At 62.8% G+C, this 24,303-nt stretch overlaps 1 protein-coding gene across 2 annotated transcripts; it reads left to right on the forward strand.

The window, feature by feature from the left end:
* The first annotated feature begins 4,022 nt into the window (after nucleotides 1-4,022).
* On the forward strand, nucleotides 4,023-23,672 carry CDHR1 (cadherin related family member 1). 2 transcript variants are annotated; one of them, XM_026005704.2, is made up of 17 exons: nucleotides 4,023-4,180; nucleotides 4,785-4,862; nucleotides 5,786-5,931; nucleotides 6,859-6,909; nucleotides 8,011-8,100; nucleotides 9,424-9,510; nucleotides 10,563-10,679; nucleotides 11,566-11,709; nucleotides 12,747-12,825; nucleotides 14,580-14,680; nucleotides 17,359-17,562; nucleotides 17,925-18,077; nucleotides 19,590-19,754; nucleotides 20,440-20,507; nucleotides 20,928-21,156; nucleotides 21,774-22,031; nucleotides 22,654-23,672. In XM_026005704.2, the coding sequence occupies exons 1-17, from the start codon at nucleotides 4,126-4,128 to the stop codon at nucleotides 23,212-23,214; spliced, it is 2,586 nt and encodes an 861-aa protein (XP_025861489.1). In that variant the 5' UTR covers nucleotides 4,023-4,125; the 3' UTR covers nucleotides 23,215-23,672. The 2 variants fall into 2 exon arrangements, with proteins under 2 accessions (XP_025861489.1, XP_025861490.1); XM_026005705.2 differs by lacking the exons at nucleotides 4,023-4,180; nucleotides 4,785-4,862; nucleotides 5,786-5,931; nucleotides 6,859-6,909; nucleotides 8,011-8,100 and adding an exon at nucleotides 8,982-9,070.
* The last annotated feature ends 631 nt before the right edge of the window (nucleotides 23,673-24,303 follow it).

A 24,303-nucleotide genomic window follows, 5' to 3' on the forward strand; every position in this document is an offset into this window, starting at 1 on the left:
TGCCGTGTGGGTCCCAGAACACCCGCAGAGAGGAAGAGCCCACGGGTGGGAGGAGGAGGAAGCTCCCCTGTGGGGCCCTGCAGGGGCCTGCAGCTCCGCAGCTCCGAGCCCCGGCAGTCAGGACACCAGCCTCGGGTAGGATGGGGGGTGACCCAGGGGCCCTTCCAGGGTCGCCGGCCCCTCGGAGCAGCCCAGGCTAAAGCGGGGAGGCCAAGGGGGGCTGAGGCGGCTGCCCCCATGGCCCCCCACCCCCACCCCGCGCCACTAGCCCGGGAAGCCAGCGAAAGCCGGGGACCCTTCCCGAGCAGATTCCCGGGTGCGGCGCCAGCTGGCCAAGGCCCCAAACTTTCCTTCCCACTCACTCCATGGGATGTCACCCCCGGAAGCAGCAACATGCAGTTGTAAACGGGGGGCGGGGGACTTTACCCTCCAGGGTAGACTGAGTCTGCAGGGAACGGCCGACGGGCGAGGGTCATCCAAGGCACTGGGAGCCCAACGGCTGAGCCCCCCGGGGCATCCCGTCTACACAGGCCTCGTGACAGAGGGGGCCCTCCGTGGGTAGGAGTTGGTGAGACGGGGGAGTGACTGAACAAACGAGTGCGTGGCGAGGTTACCTGACGACACCCTAGTCAGGTCTTGCTCCCTGGTCCTTGTCAACAAGGAATCCTCCGCGTGCCCCGTCCTGGGTGCCCTGAGCTGCCCTGTCCACTTGCTGAGCTCCGGAACAACCACTCACAACAGGGAAGGACTTGTCTGGGGCGGGCCTGCGTACTGGGCTCGGAGCACGGGGTCGGGGGGGCCCGGTTGGCCTGGATGTACCCTGTCTGGACAGGACTGGGAGGCCCTAGGTAGTCCAGCCCAGGTTAGGTCCCAATGAGGGTCCCCCGTGGTGGTGGGCCAGGGGGCATCCACCTGGCTGGAGGCGGGGAATCCCTTGCCACAAGCAGGCTCTGGGGCTGGTGGTCGGCAGGCCTGGGGGGTCCAGACACCATCCACTCTGCAGCGTGGCTGTCCCTTGTCCCCTTGCTGCGCCCGGGCTGGGTGCGGGGTGGCTGTCTCATTGCCCTCTGACACGTAGATGGGGTTCGTCCCCTGTCTGTCCAAGGTCCTGTGTGTCCGGCTCACTGAGGTCCGGTGCAGGAGCGTGCGGCTGCCACTGTTGCCCGGTGCCCACGTAGCCAGAGCTAGTACCCCGGGCTCGCCCCCGGGCTACCCATGGCCCTCACCCCGGGGGCCAGAGGCTCCGCGCTCTCCCCAACAGTTTGGAAGAAGTGGGGCGTGGCGCCCTTCCCCTTCCCCTTCTCCTTCCCCTTCCCCTTCCAGGTCTGGGACCTTCCGAAAATGAGCCTGAATAGCAGGCACCTGCCGTTCAGCGTGTCCCTGGCCTCCCTTGGTACAAGTGTGCGTGTGCAGGCGCATTTACATGAGGAGATGGGCACGCAGTCACCCATCGATGGTCCACATGTGTGAGTGTGCAAAGGGGACCAGAGCTCTCGTGGGGGGGGGGCAGCTGAGTGTATGCATGAGCAAGCAAGGCACCGCAGGTTGGCACACCCTGGTGTGTTGGGGGTGCCCAGAGGGTGGAAGCGCCCAGCTGGTGTGTCGGCGGTGGGGGGGTAGGAGGTGCATGTGTGCCAGGCTGGCGCCGACCTGACCCCCTGCCTGGCCACTGGCCCAGCTTCAAGAATCTACCTGGGGAAACGCCATCAGGGCCTGACCTGATGGAACTGATTTGGGGTGTTGCTGCAGCAGCCACGGCCAGGGGCCCTGGGAGACAGGGAGCTGGGCACCTGGATGGTGACGGACACGAGGAGGACAAGGTGACGTGTGTCCGAGGCGCGGGGTCTGCAGGTGAGGGCCGAGCCCTGTGTCCCACAGCGGGCAAGCCCTGCCCGCGGGGACAACTGCCGCCTGCCACACAGTCTCTCACTCCTCCGCCATAAAGAACGGCTCCTTCCCCCAGGTCCCAGGTGCTCTGTGGACAGGGACAGACCTCCGGTGAGCACCGTGTCCCCGGGTAGCCCACAGCCGCCTGCATCCGAGGGAACCCCGGGTTCAGGCCAGGCCGAACTGCTTGTCCCTGGAGTCTGCTGAGCCCAGACAATGGGGGGAGCGTCTCTAAGGAACAAAGCTATAAAAACTACAAATACTCAAGTGACGCTGCGGAAGAGACAGGTGGGCGAGGGGCCCAGGAGCTGAGGCTTTCGGAGCTTCAAAGGGTCCTCTCCCGTTGCCACAGAGTTTCAACCTTTTTCGGAACCAGTGAAAACTGGATACGACCCTAGGCTCTGTCCCTTGCTGGCTCTGTTCTGTGCCTCACCTCTTCCTTCCTAACGCGGGGATGAGGGCCCCAGGGCTCAGTGGTGGAGCGGCTGCCTTGGGCTCAGGTCCCAGGTTCGAGGCCTGCATGGGGCTCCCTGCCCGGAGCCTGCCTCTCCCTCTGCCTGGGTCTCTCACTCTCTCTCTGGGTCTCTCATGAATAAATAAATAAAATCTTAGAAAAGGAAACAAAGCAGGGATGCTCACATCAGAAGGGGGTGTGCTGGTCACAGAAGATCACATGGGTGGCCCAGGAGTGCACGCGCAGGCACGCGCAGGGCCGTGAGCTGCGCCCTCACATTCCCTCTCCAGTGCAAGTCTGTCCACGCAGGGAACCGAGGAGAGAGACCCGCGGGAGGGGCAGGTAGGCGGGCGGGACAAGGGAAAGCTGGCCTTGCTCGCACCTGGGAAGACGCTGCCTCGGGAAATCCTCGCTCCGGGTCGGGTCTACAGACCCTGGGTGACTACAGAAGGGCCCAGGCTGCGCATCTCCGCGGCCACTCCACGAGCGCCCGCCCTGTCCTTGTCCCAGCATTTGGTGATGGGAAGATGCACAAGTGCCTGGGAGCCGAGAGCGCATTTTCCAGGACCACCTGGGTGGTTAAACATCCGACCCTTGGTTTCAGCTCAGGCCCTGATCTCAGGGTCCCGAGATGGAGCCCCCAGACTCAGAAGGGACTCTGCTCCTCCCCCTGGCACACCCACACACACCTGACCCCACCCCATAAATAAATAAATAAATCTTTAAAAAAAAATTAAAAAGTGCATTTTGCAGCCAAAGGGCCAAGCCTGCGGACCCCGCGGAGCCCCAATTTCCCAGGCCCCCTGCTCGGGGCCATCTGGGGGAACACACCTGCCCCCCACCCGGTGCTCCTCCGGGGCGCGCAGCCGGGGACCCCACCGCGCCTGCGCAGCGCACCTGGGCGAGGGGGGCGAGGAAGGAGGCGGGGCTGGCGGCCGCCCGCCTGGGAGCCCCTCCAGCCCCGCCCCGCGCTCGCGGGTGGCCGCGCCGGCTCCAGCCGCGCTGATTCGGCCCTGGCATCCGCTTAGCGCACCCCCCGCCCCGCCTCTGAACCCTGCGCCCCCCGCCCCACCTCTGCACCCCCGCCCCACCTCTGCACCCCCCGCGCCCCTCCTCTGCCCCCCACCCCGCACCCTCCCGCCCCGCCTCTGCATCCCCCGCCCCGCCTATGACCCCGCGCCCCCCTGCCCCGCCTCTGCATCCCCCGCCCCGCCTCTGACCCCGCGCCCCCCTGCCCCGCCTCTGCATCCCCCGCCCCGCCTCTGACCCCGCGCCCCCCTGCCCCGCCTCTGCACCCCCGCCCCACCTCTGCACCCTGCGCCCCCCGCCCCGCCTCTGCACCCCCGCCCCACCTCTGCACCCTGCGCCCCCCGCCCCGCCTCTGCACCCCCGCCCCACCTCTGCACCCCCCGCCCCGCCTCTGACCCCGCGCCCCCCTGCCCCGCCTCTGCACCCCCGCCCCACCTCTGCACCCTGCGCCCCCCGCCCCGCCTCTGCACCCCCGCCCCACCTCTGCACCCCCCGCCCCGCCTCTGACCCCGCGCCCCCCTGCCCCGCCTCTGCACCCCCCTGCCCCGCCTCTGCACCCTGCGCCCCCCGCCCCACCTCTGCACCCCCCGCGCCCCTCCTCTGCCCCCCACCCCGCGCCCTCCCGCCCCGCCTCTGCACCCTGTGCCCCGCCCCTGCTCCGCGCCCCGCCTCTGCACCCCCGCCCCGCCCCGTCTGCTCTCCAGCTCCGGGCCGGCTGCTGCGGCTGCGGCGAGGGAGGCTGTGCCCGCGGAGCCATGGGGCGCGACCCGCGGGCCGCCGTGGCCGTGGCGCTGCTGCGCCTCTGCCTGGGTGAGTGGCCGCGGGGGCGCGCGGGGTCGGGGCGAGGAGCAGGGGAGGGCGCTGCGCGGGGGGTGCAGAGGCTCGGGGCGCTCCCCTGCCTGGGACTCGGGGCCGGGCGGGGGAGGGGGGGCGGGGGCGGAGACCCGGAGACCCGGAGACCCGGAGACCCGGAGACCCGGAGACCCGGAGACCCGCTCTGGGGCCAGGACCCCTCAGAAGCAGGGCGGGAGGCGGGGCGGCTGATGGGGGAGCTGCGGGGCGGGGGCGTCCCAGCTCCCAGGGCGACCTCGGGGCGCGGCCCCCTCCGCGGGGTTCCGGTCCCGGTCCGGGTGATGGGCGGAGACTGGCCGGGGTACCTGGAGCCCCGCCTGGGCGGGGAGGGGGCGGCGGGGCCGGGGGTGGGGGCAGCCTGGGGAGAGCCTAGGGCCAGCCTGGGGGGCGAGCTGGGGGCCAGTGTGGGGCCAGCATAGGGCCAGCATGGGAACAGCCCCGGGAGCCAGCGTGGGGCCAGCGTGGGGCGAGCCGGGGACCAGTGTAGGGCCAGCATGGGGCAAGCCGAGGGCCAGCCCTGAGAGGGCCAACCCTGAGTGTTCTGCGCCCGCTCTCCCCGCAGCCCAGGCCAACTTCGCCCCACACTTCTTGGACAGCGGAAACATGGCCCTGTTCAGCCTCCCAGAGGACACCCCTGTGGGTGAGGACCCTCGGCAGCCACCTGCTCCCCGTTTCCCTGAGGGTGGCCCACGTTCCCCGGGACACCAGGACTGAACCCGTGACTCCCCGGAGCCCATGGGCACAGCGGGTGCCAGGTTGTGGGCCCTCCCGGGGAGCCCTGTGTGCCCTCTCAATTCCCTAGTGCGGTTGCAGGAAATGAGGTCACGGCTGTTGTGCAGACCTAAGCCAGGCCAGTCCCGGTGACCCGGGATGGGGGGCAAGGGGGGGGGGAGATGGGGCCACCCCGACAGCAGGCGGCGGCTGGCAGCCTGATGTAACCGCTGGCTCAGCCACGGCACTGCCCCTGACTCACCGTGTGACCTTGAGCAAATGTACTTACCTCCCGGAGCCCCCCCTCTTTAGGCTCTAAAGAGGCCTAGGAACACCCACCTTGCTGGGGTCCCCAGGCCGGAGGGGGAAGGACGACATTCTCCCTTCTAACCTCTCGCTGGCTGGGTGGGGAGCCCCGAGAGGAGGGCAGGGTGAGAGATCTACCTACTCAGACACTAATCCAGACGTGGGGACACCACGCTGCCCGTGGGTCACCCCCCTGCCGTCCTGGCTCCTCCCTTTCCTCCCATCCCCCACCCCCCGGGACCCCAGGTCTTGGCTCCTGGGACAGGGTCAGTACCACACAGACGTCCTGAACTTAGACACCGCCGACCGAGGCTCCTCCGTAACCTGTGTGACAGATTACAATCCGTACAGTGGCTGCTTCTAGCTCCTCACTGACAGCGATGAAGAGTCATGATGGTGGGGGGGTGCTCACTTCAGGGGGACCTCTAGCTCTGAATTGAACACCCGCTTTATAACTGAACGGCTGAATCCTTGGCCCTGAACAGATGCCACTCTGGGGAAAAGCTGGGTCCCAGATTCTAGTCCCCCTTCCGTGTCTCCTTCCAGGTTCTCACGTATATACTCTAAATGGGACAGACCCTGAGGGAGACCCCGTCTCCTATCACATCAGCTTTGACCCCAGCGCTAGAAGTGTCTTTTCTGTTGACCCCAATTTCGGAAACATCACCTTGGTTGAAGAGCTGGACAGGGAGGTATGGACGGGGGTGACAAGTGCTGCCTGCCACGTGTGCAGACAAACCTCCGTCGGTTGTGGGTTTCCCTGGAGGTTGTCCTGGGAGAGACCCCATGAGCCAAAGGAAAGGGACAGCAGATCAGGGCTGGAAAGAGTGTTTTTTTGTTTATTTAATGTAAGTTCCACTCCCAACATGGGGCTCGAACTCACGACCCTGGGATCAACAGGTGCTCTACGGGCTGAGCCAGCCGGGGAAAGTGTGGCTTGGAGAGTGGGCCTGAGTTTGGTAAAACTTCACGCCTCCACACCTCTGCCCCTTTCTGCACCTGCAGGCGCCGGGGCATGGGCTACATTTCTCTTCGGGGCCGCGCACCGGGTTGGTGGGCCTGGCTGGCCCCCTAACTGGGCCTCTGCCGGGGGTTCTGGCCAGCCCGGGGCCGGCGCTGGACTCCACCAGCTGCAGACCCGGGTGGAGAAGGAGAGGCTGGTGTCAGAGACCGCTGTAGGGACACCGGGGCGGAGGTGTGACGGTGCACCCTCCCCGGCACCCTGGGGACCTCCCTCCCCGTGGCCCCACCATGGACGGAGGAGAGCCCGAGATACCGCAGACCTGCTGTGGAATCACAGGGGGCTGGGAGGGGAACCCCCTCCCCTGGGAGCCCAGCACGCGGGCTTAGCATCTGTCCCCCTTCTCCAGGGAGCGCTCTCTCGGGGTGCCTCAGTGGCCCCGTGGGTTTGGGAGAGCTCCCGATGTGCCGAGACCCGAAGCAAGGCCCCAGGCACGGCCAGAGGCAACCTTCTCCCCCCCCCCCCCCCCCCCCCCCCCCGCCTTGCACCCGGCTCCCTCGCAAGGCCTGGGTCTGCTCCGGGGGGCTCAGTGGGGGCGGCAAAGGGAGAGCCCGGATCTGTCAGGCCCCCACACCCACCCAGTCCTTCTGCCTTACAGAGGGAGGACGAGATCGAGGCTGTCATCAGCATTTCGGACGGCCTGAATCTGGTAAGTGCACCCCGAGCTGACGCCTGGCAGCGCCGGCTCCCGCCCGGCCACCCTCCCTCCTCCAACCTCTAGGGGCTCAAGGGCAGCTCGGAGCCGAGCCGAGGCCCAGCAGGATGTGCTCCCCGGTGCACCCCGTGCACCCCTTGCACCTCGCTTTCCCATCTGCCTGCACCGACCGGCCCCGGCCAGGTCACCCGAGGTGACCCTGCAGGCACCCAGAGCTGGCTTCTCCGTCCCCTCCTCCCCCACGGCCAGCACTTCCGCCCAGCCCTCATCAGTGCTTGCCGGGGCGATTGCAGGGGCCCCCAGCTTCCAGGCTACCCAACCCCACTCCGTCTCAGCCAGAGCCATCACCTGGAAACGTTAGACCAGCCACAGCCCGGCCCTGAAGGCGCCCACAGCCGCCCCCGCCACCCCAGGACACGCGGGGCCCAAGCCACCTCCCGCACCCCGGGCCGCCCCATCCCGCACCATCTGTCTCACCCACTTCCTCTCCCACGTTCACGCTCCCAGCCATCTCGCCCTGAATCTGCTTATGTTCCCTGAACCCACCACGCATGTCACTCCTCTTTGCCTTCGCGTGTGCTGCTCCTCCTTCCGGACGGGCTTTTCTGCCTCTGCCCCTCTCCTCTGACGCACTGCTGCAGAAGCTCCTGCCATCCCACCACGGGCTGGGCCCCTTGCCCCTTCTCGGGGCCTCTGGGGACAGCTTCCTAGACCCATGGCGTGCGTTTACCTGTTGCCCAGTGCCCGCCCGTGCCTGCCGCCGCCCTTCCCGCCCCGCAGGAGGTCACCACCTTCCTTCTCTGTGTCGGTTCTGCCTGCCAGCCCTGTCTGCAAAACGCACGCCATCAGCTTGTGCCTTCTGTCTCTGGGATGGAACACAGTGCTTGGCACCGCGTGGTTGCTTTCTAATATCTGTTGCATGAATGAAGGCAGGCAGGAAGGCAGGAAGGCAGGGAAGAGGGGAGGGAGGAAGGGTATGAAGAAGGGGAGATATCGGGCAGAGACATCCCCCCAGGGCATCCCCCCCCTCCCCCGTCCTTTTGTTGCCCAGAAAGTCGCACTGCCCCAACTCCTGTCCCCTTTGCCCCTTTGCAGGTGGCAGAGAAAGTCACGATCCTGGTGACCGATGCCAACGATGAGGCCCCCAGTTTCATCCGGGAGCCCTACATGGTCCAGGTGCCTGAGGTAAGCAGGAGGCCCCAGGCACTCCCACCTGGACCCGGGGTGACGAGCACCCCCTCGTCGCTCGCTGCCCTCCGGAGAGCCCCCACTTTGTGTCCTCCCCCCACCTCTGTTGCCGACCCCTCCCACGTTCGTTTTGATCCACGGGAACGTCCGTGTACTGTTTTCTGTTACGCTCATGACGTGTGTTTCCTGGGGAAACGTGAAATATGTAGAAAGGCAGGAGAAAAAGTTCAAAAATCAGCCCCGATCCCTCTGCCTGGAGACACCCTTGTCAGGTTCGGGTGATTCACGGGATCGCTTTGCTTGTGGTTGTTTCCGTTGCGGGGACGATGCCGGACCCCCGCTTCCTCTGTGCTGGTTTTCGCCTACGTACAACGTCAGCGTTCCCTCCGTGATCGTGAAGTCCAGGCTTAACTATGGTTTGAATCGCTTCCACTTGGTGCACGGTCCACCACTCGCTGAACTCGTCCTTTGCATTTGGGTATTTAAGATGCTTTAAGTTTTTGCTGTCATAAGAAGCATCAAATCCTGAACCTAACACATAAACGTAAAACGGCCCTATAGCTAATTAGGGTGATTTCCCTAAGACACAGGCCACGATTTGATATGGGTAGGTTGAAAGCGTGGGTGCCCGGGGGAGGTGCCGACGTGGAGCTTGCTTGCCCTCTCCCCTAGGCTCTGGGAAGGGGGGGGCTTTGTCTCCCATCCCTCAGCAACACTGGAGGTTCTCATTTTTTTTTGGTAAAGATTGTATTTATTTATTCATGAGAGATACAGGGAGAGAGGCAGAGACACAGGCAGAGGGAGAAGCAGGCTCCCCGCGGGGACTCAATCCCAGGACCCCGGGGTCACGCCCTGAGCCGAAGGCGGACTCTGCTCCACAGCTGAGCCACCCAGGTGTCCCGACTCTCGAGTTTTGTAATGTTTGCTAATCCAGTAGGAAGAAGATAACTTCATTTTGGCCTAAATGGTAGGCACGTGACCCCTGGCAGTGCTGAATGTGTCTATTAACCATTTCCCCCATTTCATATTTTCCATATTGAAACCCTTTGTCTTTTGGGAGTCTTGGTTTTGGAGGCTGTCTGTTCGTCCCTCTGGGTCCCCTGCCTTCTTCCCCGCCCCCGCCCCGACTTTGGCACGTCTCCTCCAGGGCTGCCGGGCCCCCAGTGGGTGGCTCTTGGGTTCATCGTCACCTATCACCTCTTCACCTCTTCTTAGCCCTTCATGCCCTGACTGCACCTGTCTCTGGCTCCCTCACCCCCTGCCCCCTGAGCGTTCTCTCTCTGCCCTGGGACTGAGCCCTCAATGGCTGTGACCCCTCAGGACATACCTCCTGGGAGCAGTCTCATAAAGGTCCACGCGGTGGACAAGGACACAGGTTCTGGAGGGAGTGTCACCTACTTCTTGCAGGTAAGGAGGGGCACACCGGGCACACGGGGCACTGCAGGGGCCTGGGCTAGAGGGGACACCTGGACGGCCCCCGCCTCCATCGCCAAGGTCCTGAGTCGGGGTCTCTACTATTGCCAAAGATTGTCAGAGGGGTCCCATCAGATCCACAGGGCTGGGCTGGCGGGGACATGACAGGGCCCTGGGTGGGAGCTGTCTGCCCTGGCCGGCCCACCCTGGGTTCCTCGGAGATCCCCTGCCACCCTGTCCCCAGATACCCGGGAGCCTCAGCTCTCTACGCCCAACCACTCCCCCGGGAGAGGGCTGGGCTCATTTGCACCCACTCAGGGTTGGAGGAAAGTCTGGCTGGGCCTAGGATTGTGGAGAGGAGGAAGGGCAAAGGGCGACCCGTCAGGAGGAGCAGTGCCGCAACACCCCTGCCTACCCCTGTCCATCCCCCTGCAACCCCATCAAAAGCAGAGCCCCCTTCCTCCTCCTCCTCCTCCTCCCTGGGCTCTGCAGGAACCAGCCGCTGCTCCTTTGTTCTCAGTCTGTCCCTTGCTCTCACCACTGTCAAGGCAGCCAGGACCTGGGCGGGGGGGGGGGTTCTGGAGAATTCCCCAGGCGCCCCATGTTCCGGGGAGACCCTGCCCCCTCCTCGTGGGCCTGGCTCTCCCAGCTCGTTCCTCATGTCCACAGTGGGAAAGACACCGGCACCTGCCCACGGGCGGCCGGGATTAGCTGCCTGTAAAGCTCAGCTAACGGCCGTGATGCACAGTAACCCCGTCCCGGCTGGGGGATCATCCCCTGGTCCCCCACACCCCCGCCGCAGTGGCTTCCCTGCAGATGCAGAAGGCCTCCCCGTCTCTGGCTTCCGAGTCCCCGCTGCTGTGGGTCAGGGCACCTGCTGGGTACCTGTGGGGGACTCCGGGCCCGGCTGGTGGGAAGCACACTGAGGGACGGGAGAGGCCCAGGGCCAGCACGGCTGGGGCTCCCCGACGGAGGGTGGCACAGGGCCCCCCCTGGGCCGGCCCGGGCCCGAGTCCGAGGACCAGCGCACCCCCCCGCTCTTGCAGAGTGCACAGGCCACCGTGTTTGCCGTGGACCGTCACAGCGGCGTGCTGCGCCTCCGGGCCGGGGCCACCCTGGACTACGAGAAGGCCCGAGCCCATGTCGTCACCGTGGTCGCCAAGGTAATGGGGAGGCGTGGGGAAGTGACCCTCGGATTGGAGCAGGCTCAGGTCCTAGGAGAGGCTGGGGGCACTTCGTGCAATGGGCACAGGGGTGCAGCTACCACAACCTCTGGAGAGGCGTGGACGCGGTCCCCAGACTGCAGTCTGTGGGCCGAAGATGGCCCCTTGGCTCCTGGAGGGGGTGTCCACCCCGTGAGCACGACCCCCCCACAGCCTGGCCTCCGGGCACATCCCTCCGTCTGCGGGGCCTTGCTCACCTCACCTCTCCCTGTCTGGGCCTCCGTTTCCTCATCTGGCCACCCGTGAGGCTCAGCTGAGCTCCTCGGGTCTCTAAGGTGCGTGATGTGGGACCTGAGGTTCAGCAGGCGCTCAGCCCAAGTGGCCGCTCAGCCCCCTGCGGGCGGGAAGCCCAGCCCTCCGTCTCGGCCCAGCACTTCCCTTTCCAGGAAAGGAAAGGCCTTTGCTGCTCACATGTTGGCTACAGGCCGCCGCGCTGCGGTCCAGACCACCCACCTGCGGGCCTGGGCTCAGGTGCGGGCCACTCAGGCCTCAGCGGGTCCTCAGGGGGCGTCTGAAGCTGGGTTCCCGGCAGGAGGGGCAACTGGGCTCTGACCCTCTCCTCCCCTGCCGTTTGTCGGCCACGATTTCCCTGGAGACAGAATTCACGTCTCTTTTCCCCAAAGCAACGCCCGTGGGTGCCTCGTGCGTACCAGGCGCTGCCTAAGACTTCCGGGCATCAGCTCCTTTAAACAAGTCCTGTGAGGGGGAGATGGTCCCCAGGTGACGCAGGAGCCAAGAGAAATCAGAGAAGGCAGCTGGTCTCAGGCCAAGCAGCGGTGGGGGGGCCCCGGGGCGCCCCTGTCTTAACCACCTGCTTCTTCCGCAGGATGGCGGAGGGAGGCTGCGAGGGGCTGACGTGGTGCTGTCAGCCACCACCACAGTCACAGTCAACGTGGAGGACGTGCAGGACATGGCCCCCATCTTTGTGGGCACACCCTACTATGGCTACGTGTATGAGGACACCCTTCCGGTGGGTGGCTGGCCCCTCGGCCCCGGTCCCCCGTCTCCGCTGCCTCGGGAGCCCTGGGCCCCGGCTCTGGGCCCTCCCCGCAGGGCTGGCCGTGGATGGGCCAGTGGGGGTGCAGGGGGGAGGCTGCACCTGCTGGCGCCGCCGCCGCGGTGGCCACGTCTTGGCTCAGGCGGCCTGACGCCCCCAGCCCCTGAGAAGGGCCGGGAGGAGAGGCTGTGGGGGCCCATCGCTGGGGTTTGGGTGCGGGAGGGGCCGAGGCTCCGCCCGGCAGAGGGGGGCTCGCTGGAGGCCACAGCAGGCCCAGCCTTCGCCCGAGGCTCCAGGGCTCTGGGCAACGGCGCTGCGTCCTCAGGCCTTCCTTCCGGTCGGACGGTTCCAGACCAGATGAGACTGGGCCGCGATGCCCCGGGCGCTCCCGCGCTGGGCCCCGGCTGGGGTGCCGCTTGTCCAGGAGCCACGGCTGAGTGGTGGAGACGAGCGCAGCGTGAGGGACGCGGGCCAGTGCCCCTGGGGCTCCCGGAACTCAGGGTGGACGGGGCGGCTGAGGCACGGCCGTCAGGATGCAGCCACCAGGGCGCCTGGGCCGGGGAGAGGGGCCCAGAGGGCGGCAGGCTGAGGCCCAGGCCAGCATCGTCGTTCCTGGGCTTTGCCTTGGAGCCCCCGTGCCCGGCCCCTCTCGCCCTGGCCCCAACCCTCCCTCCACGTGGCCCTGAAGGCAGAAGGTGGGTGAGGCAGGAGGGCGAGGCTGCAGGGCCAGACGGTGGAGGCCGGAGCTGAGTGCTGCATGTGGGAAGGCGGGCTGTGGGGACGAGGCCCGCTGGGAGGCCCGACTGTCCCTGGGTGGCCAAGCACCGACCCACGTGGGGGAGAGACAGGGAGCAGCGGTGCCCCGGGCCCCGTAGACAGGTGGGGGCCACGCCGAGGCCTGGCCCTTGGCTTGGGTGGCGGTGGCGCCCCCCCCCATGGGGGCAGGTGTCTGGGGAGGGGCGAGCCCCAGCATCACTACTGGCCTCAGGCACCACTTCTGCTCACCCAAGGGCTCGGAGGTACTGACGGTGGTTGCCATGGATGGAGATCGAGGCAAACCCAACCAAATTCTCTACAGCCTCTTGAACGGTGAGTCTGGAGCCATCTGGGGATGGGTCCGTTGCTGGGCTCCAGCTCCCAGCTCCTGGTGATCAGAGTGACCTGCCCAGACCTCCCCGGGTCCCAGTTTCCTCATTCGTACAAGTACAAGGTGTATGGGGGTGGGGGGCCTGCTGGGTTCCTCCAGGAGGTGACGAGCCTTCCTGGGCCTGTGCTCCACCCCTGCTGGCCCCCACGTCCAGCGACACGGAGAGAAGCAAGTGTGGGGGGCGGGGACTGAGAGCAACGTGGGTGGCACCGACTCCTGTCCCTCCGCCCTGGCCACACTTTAATTAGCAAAAGAGGGAGCAACATTTCTTACTCTTTCTAAACCTGTTTTTTTTCTCTCATTCTTTTGGGGAGGGAGGAGGAGGGAGAGAACCCTAAGCCTGACCTGGGGCTCTATCCCAGGACCCTGAGGTGGTGACCTGGGCCGAACCCAGGAGTAGGAAACCGAGCTGAGTGAGCGCCTCAGGCACCGCTCCCATTCTTTAAAAATCCCTGACCTAGAGCATATAGTGGAATTAAATGAATTAGATGCCACGATGAAACTGCACTCCCTACATTAGCGCTGCCTGTGGATGAGAGCAGCTCCGAGACGCCAGCAGGCCATCCCCCGTTCCCCATGGGGTTGGAACCCAAGTGTCCTGGTGCCAAGACTGTGTTCTTTGTACCACTGAGCTGTGACTAAGCAGGTCCAGGTGGCCCCGGGCGGGTTCCGTGGCCCCCGGGGCCCGTCGGTCTGCGCAGTGCCGGGCTCCTGGGTGGGATCATCACTCCTGGCACCTGCTCGGGGACCTGCTCGCGTGGCTGTGCTCTCGCTCAGACCCCTGGGCCCACCCTCGCCCCCTGCCAGCAGCCCACGCGGGTGGAGCAGGCAGCTTTCCCCACCCCAGCACCCACGTCCCCCCTGCTCTCCTCTCCCGCCTCTGCTCCTCCTCCTGCAGCCCCGGCCCCTTTCTCTCCTCTCTGCCCTTCCCTGTCTCTCTACCTCTGGGTCTGTGCCTCCCTTCCTCTCTCCATCACTCACACACACACACACACACACACACACACGTGCACGCCCACATGCACACAGGTGGCCCATAAGGGCAGGAAAGTTCTGTGAAAGCTGAGAGCTAGACTCAGAAGGGCGTTTATGCCCCAGGTCTACACTCGCTGTGTCAGCTTCGGAAAATTACTGAGCCCCTCTGAAATTCAGTTTCCTCACTGGCCAGATCCGGATGATAGAATTACATTCTAGAATAGGGGGGACGCCTGGGGGGCTCAGCGGTGGAGCGTCTGACTTCGGCTCAGGCGGTGACCCCGGGGTCCTGGGATCGAGTCCCACATTGGGCTCCCCGCAGGGAGCCTGCTTCTCCCTCTGCCTGTCTTTGACTCTCTCTGTGTCTCTCATGAATAAACAAATAAAAATCTTTAAAATAAATAAATAAATAAACAAACAAATAAATAAATAAATCGTTCTAGAAGATGGGAGGGCACTTGATGGGATTAGCACTGGGTGTTATACTATATGTTGGCAAGTTGAATTTTAATTTTAAAAATGTAAAAATAAATAAATAAATAAATAAATAAATAAATAAATAAATAATAAATAAATAAAAAAAAATAAAATTAGCAAAGTCCTTCGAAAAATAAATAAAGATTAAAAAATAAATAGGCTACAGGAGCACCTGGTGTGGCCCCCCCTGGGCCTCCCTTGGCCACGTGTGGAGCTGCAGGGCACATCTTTTCCCCATTAACAGGGAGTGACGGAGCCTTCGAGATAAATGAGACCTCTGGAGTCATCTCCGTCATGCAGAGCCCTGCGCAGCTCAGGAGAGACGTGTATGAGCTGCACGTACAGGTACCCTCCCCCTAGCCTGGCTGTTCCTCCCACCCTCCGGCCCTGGGAGATTCCAATGGTGATGAGACCCAGCCCACCCCCAGCACCCACTAGGCACCAGGGAGGGAGCTAGGTGTTGCCCCACAGAGCACCCACATCACACAGCCTGTGTGAATGCTGCAGACACCACACAGCCCCTGGCAAGGGGAGATGTGAATTCACAAGGAGGCAGGACTGACCTGCAAGGCCACGAGCATGGGTAGGACCAGCCGGTTGAGACCGGAAGGGCATCCCTGCGGCGGGGGGAGGGTGACTGGGGCGCCCTGGGCCAGGAAAGCCCCCTGAGCCAAGGCTGGTGGTGAGGGCACATGAGGTACTAGGGACGCAGCAAGGACGCAGTCGTGGGGCCAGAGCACAGTCCACGCACAGGCAGCGCGAGGACAGAGAGGTGGTTGACGCAGGCTGGGCCCAGGGGGGTAAAGGCCCTGAATGTGACATACGGTTGTTTTCCTGGAACAGGCCCGGTTTTGTGGGCATGCGGTCTGTGTAATCACACAGGGATCACCATTAGAAGGGTCCCCTGCTGGGCATCATGCTCTGCTCTTGCTGTCTTGAAATTCTGGATAATTTTTTAACCGTATTTTCAAACACTTTTTTAACGAAGGTTTTTGCTAAAAAATATTTTCATTTTTCACTGGGTCTGCAAATTATCAGGAGCTGGTCCTGCCCGAGATCAGTAAAGAGCCATTGAAGGCTTTTGAGCATGATTAGAGTCTTGTTTAAAAGCTCATCCTGTCTGCGTTAGACAGGGCGGGGGCGGGGAAGGGGGGGCGGTTCCCAGGTCTCCAGACCTCGGCCAGCAGGATTTCCAGGTCCCGGTCCGGCAACAGGAGCTTAGTGTGTCTGGGATAAACCCGGGACTCTGCACGTCCTGAGACCCCAAGTGATTCTGGCACCAGTCCCAGCCTAGGGTTTGAGAACCCTGGTCCCCACCTGAGTTTAGGGGAACCTGGGTGAGGGGCAGGGGGGCAGAGCCATTAGTCAAGGTGATACATGAAGGCCCTTGGGGATGAGGGAGGGGGAATCACAGAAATAGTCAAATTGTAAAATATGAAAGAGGCAGACTCCACAGAATGTGGCTGTGAGGGGTGAGGGAAAGGGGAGGGAGGGGGGACTGGGGTAAGGGAAAGGGGAGGGAGGGGGGCCTGGGGTGTGGGAAAGGGGAGGGAGGGGGCCTGGGGTGAGGGAAAGGTAGGGAGGGGGGACTGGGGTGAGGGAAAGGGGTGGGAGGGAGGGGGATCAGGGATGAGGGAAGGGGAGGGAGGGGGCCCGGGGGTGATGCTATGGGGAGCGCAGGACAGGAGGCAGGTCCGGGAGGACAGGCATGCAGAGTGTAGCTGTCTCGGGACCCTGACATTGAAATCGGCACCCGGGGGTACGGGCTGGCACCCGGGAGACAGTGTCGCCTGCAGGGGGCTATGGAAGGTGGGCTTGGGGGGCGGGGCTGCCCAGGGCGAGGGGTGGCCGTGGGGACCGAGGGGCACTGCCTGAAAGCACAGCCGTGGGAGCTTGGGAGGCCGAGTGAGGAGGGCTGTGGCCGCAGAGGAAGCAAGCCCAGGAGAGGTTAGAGGTCGAGCAGAGCTGGAAGGTAGAGGAGGTGTTGGTGTGACGTTGGCGACGGGCGAGAACCGAGGAGGAATTAGGCCGCGGAGGTGGAGGCTTCTGGAAGGGGGTCCAGGGCAGCGGGTCAGGCGGTGGAGGTGCCAGGGCATGGAGTTTCAGGGCAGGAGGGCCGAGCTTGCTCCCAGGGCAGGCAGGGGGTGGTACAGTCCTGGGGAGTGCCCACTGCAGCGGGTGGTCCACACGGGCCTGTGCTGGCCCGGCTGCGGCACCCGTGTTGGTGTCTGCTGCTGCGTCTCCACGCTCCCTCCCTGCAGCCCCCCTGGCCAGACGGACACCAGGACAGAATGTGGCAGCATGGGGATTTGAACCCGTACCTGCCTGGCTGCAAAGAGGGGCCGGTGTGGGGAGGTGGGGGGAGTGCTCAGTGAGGAATCAGACACCTGTGAGCTCCTCCTGCCCCAGCCCGGCCTCTCAGCAGCTGCGTGACCCCAGGACTTCTCAGCCCCCTGTGCCTCGTCTGTGAAATAGGCTCAATACTAATCCCCATAAGGTCACCTAGGGCTGCAGCAACGCTCCCGAAAACCTAGTGTCCTGAAGCAACACACACTTATACCTCGCAGTCGCCGTGGACCAGGACTCCAGGCTCAGCTTCGCCGGGTCCTCAGATTCAGGGTCTCTCGTGTAGCTGCCACCACGCTGTCAGCCAGGACTAGGTTCTCATCCGAAGGCCAGACTGGGGACGGACTGGCTTCCAAGCTCACAAGATTACTGGCAGGATTTAGTTCCCAGGGGGCTATTGGCCAGGGGGTCACCATTAGCTCCTTGGGACCCAAGCCTCTCGTCTCATCAGAGCCGGCAAGGGAGAGAGTCTGCTAGAAAACACGAGTTATGGTCTGCGTGGTCTCAGGACTAAGTGTGTCTCGTCCCCTTTGCCGTGTGCAGTCAGAAGGAAATCTGTAGGGCAGCCACACCTACAGAGGGGGAATTATGCGTGGGGACGAGTACCCGAGGCCGAGGTCCATGGGGCCACCTTTGGTCTCTGGGCTCACAGCAATAGCCACCTGTCCCCACCCCAGGTGACCGAGGTCAGCTCTGCAGGTGTCCCAGCTGCCCAGGCCATGGTCCCGGTCACCGTCAGGATCGTGGACCTCAACAACCATCCGCCTACGTTCTACGGGGAGAGTGGGCCCCAGAACAGATTTGAGCTGTCCATGTATGAGCACCCGCCGCAGGGAGAGATCCTGCGGGGCCTGAAGATCACCGTCAACGACTCAGACCAGGTGCAGGGGCCTGCGCTCCACCCTGTCTTCCCAGTGCCCCGAGCTGAGCTCATCAGCCTTGGCCGCTTGCGTCCCAGGAGCTGGGGGAGAGGGGCTTAGTGGAGGCCAGCTGCTTAGCGGGGGACCCTCGCGATCAAGTACAAAGTGTAGCCGAGCCAAAGCGCCTGTGTGTCCGGCCATGTCCATCCCTCCTTGGCCCGGTGCGGGGCCCGGCTATACGTGTGTTGCCCCACTCAGTCTCCACTGCAGGCCAAGTGGCTTCCTCCCACCCACCTCCCCAGCTTAGGGGCACAGGAATCTCCTCGCTTAGCCTGACTAAGGAGATTCTATGCCCATTCACCTCCCCATTTCCTCTCCCCCAGGGAGCCAATGCCAAGTTCAACCTGCGGCTGGTGGGGCCTGGAGGCATCTTCCGCGTGGTCCCACTGACAGTCCTGAATGAAGCCCAGGTCACCATCATTGTGGAGAACTCAGCCGCCATTGACTTTGAAAAGTCCAAAGTCTTGACCTTTAAGGCAGGTGACGCTTTGCACTGCCCTGAACGGGGGTGTTGGGGGGTCCTTGGAGGGTCCTCGGAGCTCCTGCTTCAGTCCTGCGGGGTCCCTGCCGCTGCTGCCCCTCCTCTGCCCTCCTGGCCCTCCTTCCCCCTCTCAGGTCCTCAGCCCCTCCTGCTGACAGGGCAGCCGGGTGGAGGGGGGCAGGGGGAGGGCACAGGGGCCTGCTCCCGTTGCCCACACAGCCTTGCGGAGCCCCCATCCCAAACTGTGACTGTCCCTAGGAGTGCAAAGGGGCTCCATGCACCTGGTTAACAGATCGAGGCAGAAAAGCGATTTGATTATCAGGATAAACGTATTTGTCCTATGCCTTTGACATCTGTCACTGATCCTGATAAAAATTTTAGCAGAAGATAAAAAAAAAATTCCTTTGAATCTGATTAAAATTATACACATGTATATGATGCATGTTATATATAAACATACATAATTATTAATATAAAGGAAAAACAAATTCTTCACTGACACCCCTTAAACTATTATAATTATTTATAATTATACATACATTACCACCACTATAGCGTACGTCATGCTTAAAAGTGGAATTCTGAAAGCTTCCTATGAGGTCAGGAACGAATCCCGGACGCCTGCTATCACCGCTATTATTTAGCGCTATTCCTGGAGTAATGTTATTCCTGGATAAAGAAAGGAAATAAGAGGCATGAAAGTCAGAAAGGAAGAGACAAAAAAAATATATCATTATTTGTAAGTGGTTGTTATTGTTTGCTTACACAAATCTAAGAAATGTTGGAAAAACAAACACAGCAAAGTTGCTAACATGACCGATGGCAGACTTAATACACCAAATTCGAGAGTGTTCCTGCGTATGAAAAATAGCAAAGAGAATAATGGAATAAGAGATTCTTTTTTTATAATAACAACCAAAGATAAAATTCCTAGGAATTAGGGTAGTAACTATGCAGCATCTAAATAACAACAACAACAATAAAAAACCATGAGAATTTAACAAAGAGACGTAAAGGAAGCAAGAAACATAAAGGCGCACCTTGCTTAAGAAAATGCAAATTCTCATCAAGTGAATAAAGGATTCAATATCATTTCAACCGAGTCTTGGGCAGCCAAGACTTTGGGGAGGTTGTGGGGGGGCGGTTTGACGCAATCACACTGATTTTTCTCTGAAAAAAGAAACCTCTAAGTATAGCCAGGGAAACAGAAGGAAAGAATAGGAGTCGGGAAGCTCCCTAACAAATATTAAATTATATCATGTAACAAAATAATTCTTGAAATCGAGACCAGAAAGGAAGATGCAAGTCAAGGAGACCAAGGAAGTTGGCCCCCTGAGAACTGCAAGAAAGCCCGCCTTTCAAGACCGTGGGCCTTCGGGGTGCCCGGGCAGAGGGTGGCAGGCCTGGCAGGCTGGCGGCGGAGCAGGGAGGGGCAGGGCAGGTGGGTGCGGGGCGGGGTGCCCCGGGCCACTGCCCAGACAAGCCCTTAGGTTCCTTCCTCCCCCAGCTCCTGGCCATTGAGGTGAGCACTCCAGAGAAGTTCAGCTCCACTGCAGATATTGTGATCCAGCTCCTGGACACCAACGACAACGTCCCCAAGTTCACCTCCCACTACTACATTGCCAGGATCCCCGAGAATGCGCCGGGGGGCTCCAACGTGGTGGCTGTCACGGTGGGTTGGGGGCTACCCCGGGGGGGTGGGGGCTCCCAACGAAGGGGCTTCCTGAAATCACCTGGCTCCTGGTTTGAATCGCAAAGCCCAGACTCATTAACTGTGTCCTGGGACAAGCTCCGGGCCTCTCTGAGGCTCAGGTTCTTCTTTGGTACAATGGGTATGACTGTAAGGGGGACACGGGCATAAACTCCGAGCTCGGAGCATGGGCCCCATCTCCCTTTCCTTCCTCATTTATTTTTATTTTATTTTATTTTATTTTATTTTATTTTATTTTATTTTATTTTTTAAGACTTTATTTATTCATGAAAGACACAAAGAAAGAGAGAAAGAGAGAGGCAGAGACGAAGGCAGAGGGAGAAGCAGGCTCCATACACCAACATGCAGGGAGTCTGATGTGAGACTTGATCCTAGGACCCCGGGGTCACACCCTGGGCCTAAGGCAGACACTAAACCGCGGGGCCATCCGGGCTGCCCCTGCCTCATTTATAAAGGAGGGGTGCGTGCCTTCCAGATCCACACCTGTTGCCTCCTCAGACAGTTGAGCCCTGGGCAGAGAACTAGGGCTCCCGGGCAGGCCTCCAGCTTGGCTGTCCCTAGTTGGTTTAACCCCGGGTCCTCTTGCGTCGCTGCCGAGAAGCAGCCCTCCAAGGGCAGGGGCCACCCGGAGCGTTATGTCTTCCAGGCTGTGGATCCAGACACGGGTCCGTGGGGCGAAGTCAAATACTCCATCTACGGGCCCGGGGCAGACCCGTAAGTAGATCCAGGATCCTGGGCAGGGCCTCGGGCAAGGGATTTGGGAGGTAGGGGGCAGAGAGGACGGGTGCCCCACACAGGAGGACCCTGGAGAGGGTTGGACCTGGGTTGGAGAAACGAGCCTGAGCCCAGGGTCGGGGTGGGGGGAGCAGGAGAGACCTGAGGCTGAGCTCCTGGGCTCTGAGAGCGATGGAGGGGCGGGCCCCGGGAGGGCGGGGCAGGGCCTGAGCCTGCAAGGGGTTAAGTTCAGGGTTAATAGGTGGGTGCCTAGACGGGGCAGGATAGGACCAGGGTGGGGGGGGCCCTTTGGAGAAGCTGCACAATGCATGGGAGGTGTCTCAGTCCGACAAGGCTGCCCGCGTGTGTACATGCGTGTGTGCTCATGCAAGCAGAGCCCGAGCACCCTGTGCCTTGCAGCTTCCTGATCCACCCGTCCACCGGGCTCATCTACACCCAGCCCTGGGCCAGCCTGGACGCCGAGGCCACCGCCAGGTACAACTTCTACGTGAAGGCGGAGGACACGGAGGGCAAATACAGCCTGGCCGAGGTCTTCGTCACCCTGCTGGATGTCAACGACCACTCCCCTCAGTTTGGAAAGAGCATCCAGGAGAAGACAATGGTGCTGGGGACCCCGGTGAAAATCGAGGTGAGCTCCGAGGGCAGCCAGGCTTCCCTGAGAGCCTTGTTGGAGCTGCTGCAAGAGGCGCCACAGGATAATAACTTATTTTAAAACACCACGTACTGGCTTCCCGGGACGAGCAGGGGTTTTTAAGGTACTTTGCATGTCCCCATCCCCACCTCAACCCAGAAATTACCTCTACAAAGGAGGTATTGCTGCCCCTTCACACAAGAAACAGTCGAAGCTGGGGTAGTTGCCGTGTTTGGCTGCCCGCTTTCGCAGCAGTGCCCCACCGCCCGGTCTCCCCAGTGTGGAAAGCCAGCAGACGAGGCTTTCAGTCCCAGCTGCCCTCCTTCCAGGTTCCTATCCCTAGACAGGTCGCTCATCACCCAAGCTTCTGGGTTTTCTCTTAACAACGCCTGCTGCCCAGCCTCGTTCTGAGGGTGGAAGGGGACGACAGGCGTAGGCGCCCGGCCCCGGCCCCAGCTTGCTCAGTGCTTCTCCCAAGTCCAGTGCACTCCAAGTAGGGGTAGGACCGCTTCCCATCAACCCAGCAAGCCACCCACATGTGACCCACCGGTGTGGCCAGGGTGCACAGGCGTCATCCTCGAAGCCCCACTCTGTCCGACCCTCCCCACGTGCAGGCCACAGACCAGGATGCAGAGGAGCCCAACAACCTGGTGGACTATTCCATCACCCACGCAGAGCCATCCAACGTGTTCGACATCGATGCGCACACCGGGGAGATCCGGCTCAAGAACTCCATCCGCTCCCTTGATGCTCTGCACAACATGACGCCCGGCGGGGACTTCACGTGGTCCCTAGAGGTGCAGGCCAAGGACCGTGGCTCCCCCTCCTTCAGCACCACGACCTTGCTCAAGATTGACGTCACCGACACGGAGGTGGGCACCAAGGCAGGGCTGGGCGGGAGCTGGGAGGGCCAGCTGGGCCTTGCTGCGGTGTGGTCAGAGGAAGGAAGACCGTCCCCAGCCTTCCTCCGGGGGACACTCGGTGCCAGCACCGGTCGCCGGCGCCATCGGACGTGTGGGCTTTGGGATCAAGTGGCAGGTGATCCTAATTTCAACACTTTTTATTTGGGCTTTGCCCAGCCCCCACTTCCTTTCCCGTAACCATAACCGGGGACAGTGATGGCGCCTCCGAACGGGCGTTAAAAGGCAGACGTAAAGCCACTGTGGGCCGTTCTCAGCTCCGGGCTGCTGGGATCCCATCTCACTAAGGGACTTGCTGGTACGCTCGCCAGGTGGGGCCCGGTCGCTGGTCGCTGGAGGGAAGCGGCCCCTCCTCCCAAGGGGCCGTCCAGCTGAATCTGAGGCTGCTCGCACACTCGACACGCTCTCTTGGTGCATTTCTCCGGGAGCGCTGCATGGTCCATGCGTTCCTTCCAGGATGGAGCCCAGGTGCTCCTCCGATCCTTAAGGGGTGCCTGGCCCCAGCAAGTCCAAGAGCCGCCAGGCTCTGGGGGGCCAGAGCAGCAGAAGGCGAGGGGGTGGCTCTGTCTTCCAGACGCTGTCGCGGAGCCCCGTGGCTGCCTTCCTGATGCAGACCAAGGACAACCCCCTGAAGGCTGTGGCTGTCCTGGCCGGCCTCATGGCCATCATCGTGGCCCTGACCGTCCTCATCTCCACCGCCACCTTCTGGCGCAATAAGAAGTCCAGCAGGGTCCTGCCTGTGCGGCGCGTGCTCCGCCAGCGGCCCAGCCCTGCGCCCCGGGCTGTCCGCGTCGAGTGGCTCCGTTTCCGGAGGACCAAGGCCGCCGCCAAGTTCGCGCTCAAGGAGGATCCGTCCAACGAGAACGAGAACGGCAACAACAACGGCCCGGGGAGCCCCCCGCCGCCCTCAGCCCCCGCGCCGCCCCCTGCGCCCGCCGTGGCTCCCAGGGCTCCCAGGGCTCCCAGGGCGGGCCCGGCGCGCTGGGCTGTGCCTACAGTCTCGGGCTCCCTCAGCCCTCGGCAGCCCCAGGGCTCACTGCAGCCCGAGGCGGGAGGCCCCACGCAGTCGGCTCTGGTCTCGGAGCTAAGGCAAAAGTTCGAGAAGAAGGGCGTGGGGAATGAGGCTCACTTCTAGCAGGTGTCCCAGTGGCCCCCCCGTCCCCGCCCCGGCCGTCCTCCTGCCTGCACCCTGCTCCCTGCCATCTGCCCCCTAGGGTCCTCTCCGTCCGTGCAGTGATGTAAGCCCCTCGTCCGCGGCTCTGGACACGGACACACCGTAGACGAGGGAGTCCTCTGTTCATGGGGGGCGCCGGCAGATCCTTCCTCCTCACCCAGATCGTCGGCGCGCTCCCCATCCGCAGAGGCTGGGGGTCCTCCAGTCCCGCGGGTCCTCCTGGGGCCCCAGCGCCCTCAGGTGAGGACCAGGGCCCCGGCCTCGTGTGGCGGGGCCAGCCGGGACCTGCTCCCGAAGCCCCCCGCCAGGGGCAGAAGCAGAAGGAAGCTGGGTTCTGGCCAAGCCTGAGGGCAGGGCCCCCTGCGGGCTGCGGGGCAGCAGGTGCATCGCGCAGGGCAGGGACGCACTGACAACTCATGCGGCCTGCGGGGCTGTTCCCCGCAGAGGCAACTGCAAGGAGGATGGTGGTGTCTGGGCAGAGACGGGGCCCCTGCCTCACCTGCGTGGAACCAGGGGCACTGGGATGACACGGCCCCAGCCAGGGCGGTCCCAGGCGGGCCCAGAGGTGTCCGGGCTGCAGCGTGGCCGTAGCCACTGAGCCACCCGGGAGAGCATCAAGCCCCGCCCGAGGTGCCACCGGGGGGTCCCTGAGGGGACAGTGCGGGTTCTGGAGACACCGGTTTGTAGCCTGCTCGCGTGGTATGAGCCGGGGAAAGCCGCCTAAACCCCTGGTCGCTCCCTCCTCGTCTGGAAAGTGAAGCGAGTCCGTCCCCACCGCCACTCACAGGCTCAAGGTGAAGCCTGAGACAAACACATGGGAACAAGGGCTTCGGGCAAGTGCAAAAGCAGCGCCAATGTGCAGTATTTTCCTGCGGACCAACTCTCCGGGCAGGGGGCGGGGGTTGGGGGCAACTCTTCCAGAAAGTATTAGAAGCCTTCCGAGCCATTCTGACCAGCATCCCCCGGAGGGCGGTCCGAGTGCAGCCCCCGGCCCCTGGCAGCCAGATCTGAATGATGTCATTGCCCTTGACCGAGGCCATCCCGTCGTCC

This window comes from Vulpes vulpes, chromosome 4 (genome assembly GCF_048418805.1).
Source record: "Vulpes vulpes isolate BD-2025 chromosome 4, VulVul3, whole genome shotgun sequence".
Taxonomy (NCBI): domain Eukaryota; kingdom Metazoa; phylum Chordata; class Mammalia; order Carnivora; family Canidae; genus Vulpes; species Vulpes vulpes.

Bases quoted from the DNA above. Each gene is read 5' to 3' on its own strand.
- CDHR1 (XM_026005704.2), top strand. From the start codon at position 4,126: ATGGGGCGCGACCCGCGGGCCGCCGTGGCCGTGGCGCTGCTGCGCCTC. The intron at 9,511-10,562 runs GTAAGGAGGGGC...CCGCTCTTGCAG, and splicing joins GTGTCACCTACTTCTTGCAG to AGTGCACAGGCCACCGTGTT. The intron at 11,710-12,746 runs GTGGGTGGCTGG...TGCTCACCCAAG, and splicing joins TGTATGAGGACACCCTTCCG to GGCTCGGAGGTACTGACGGT.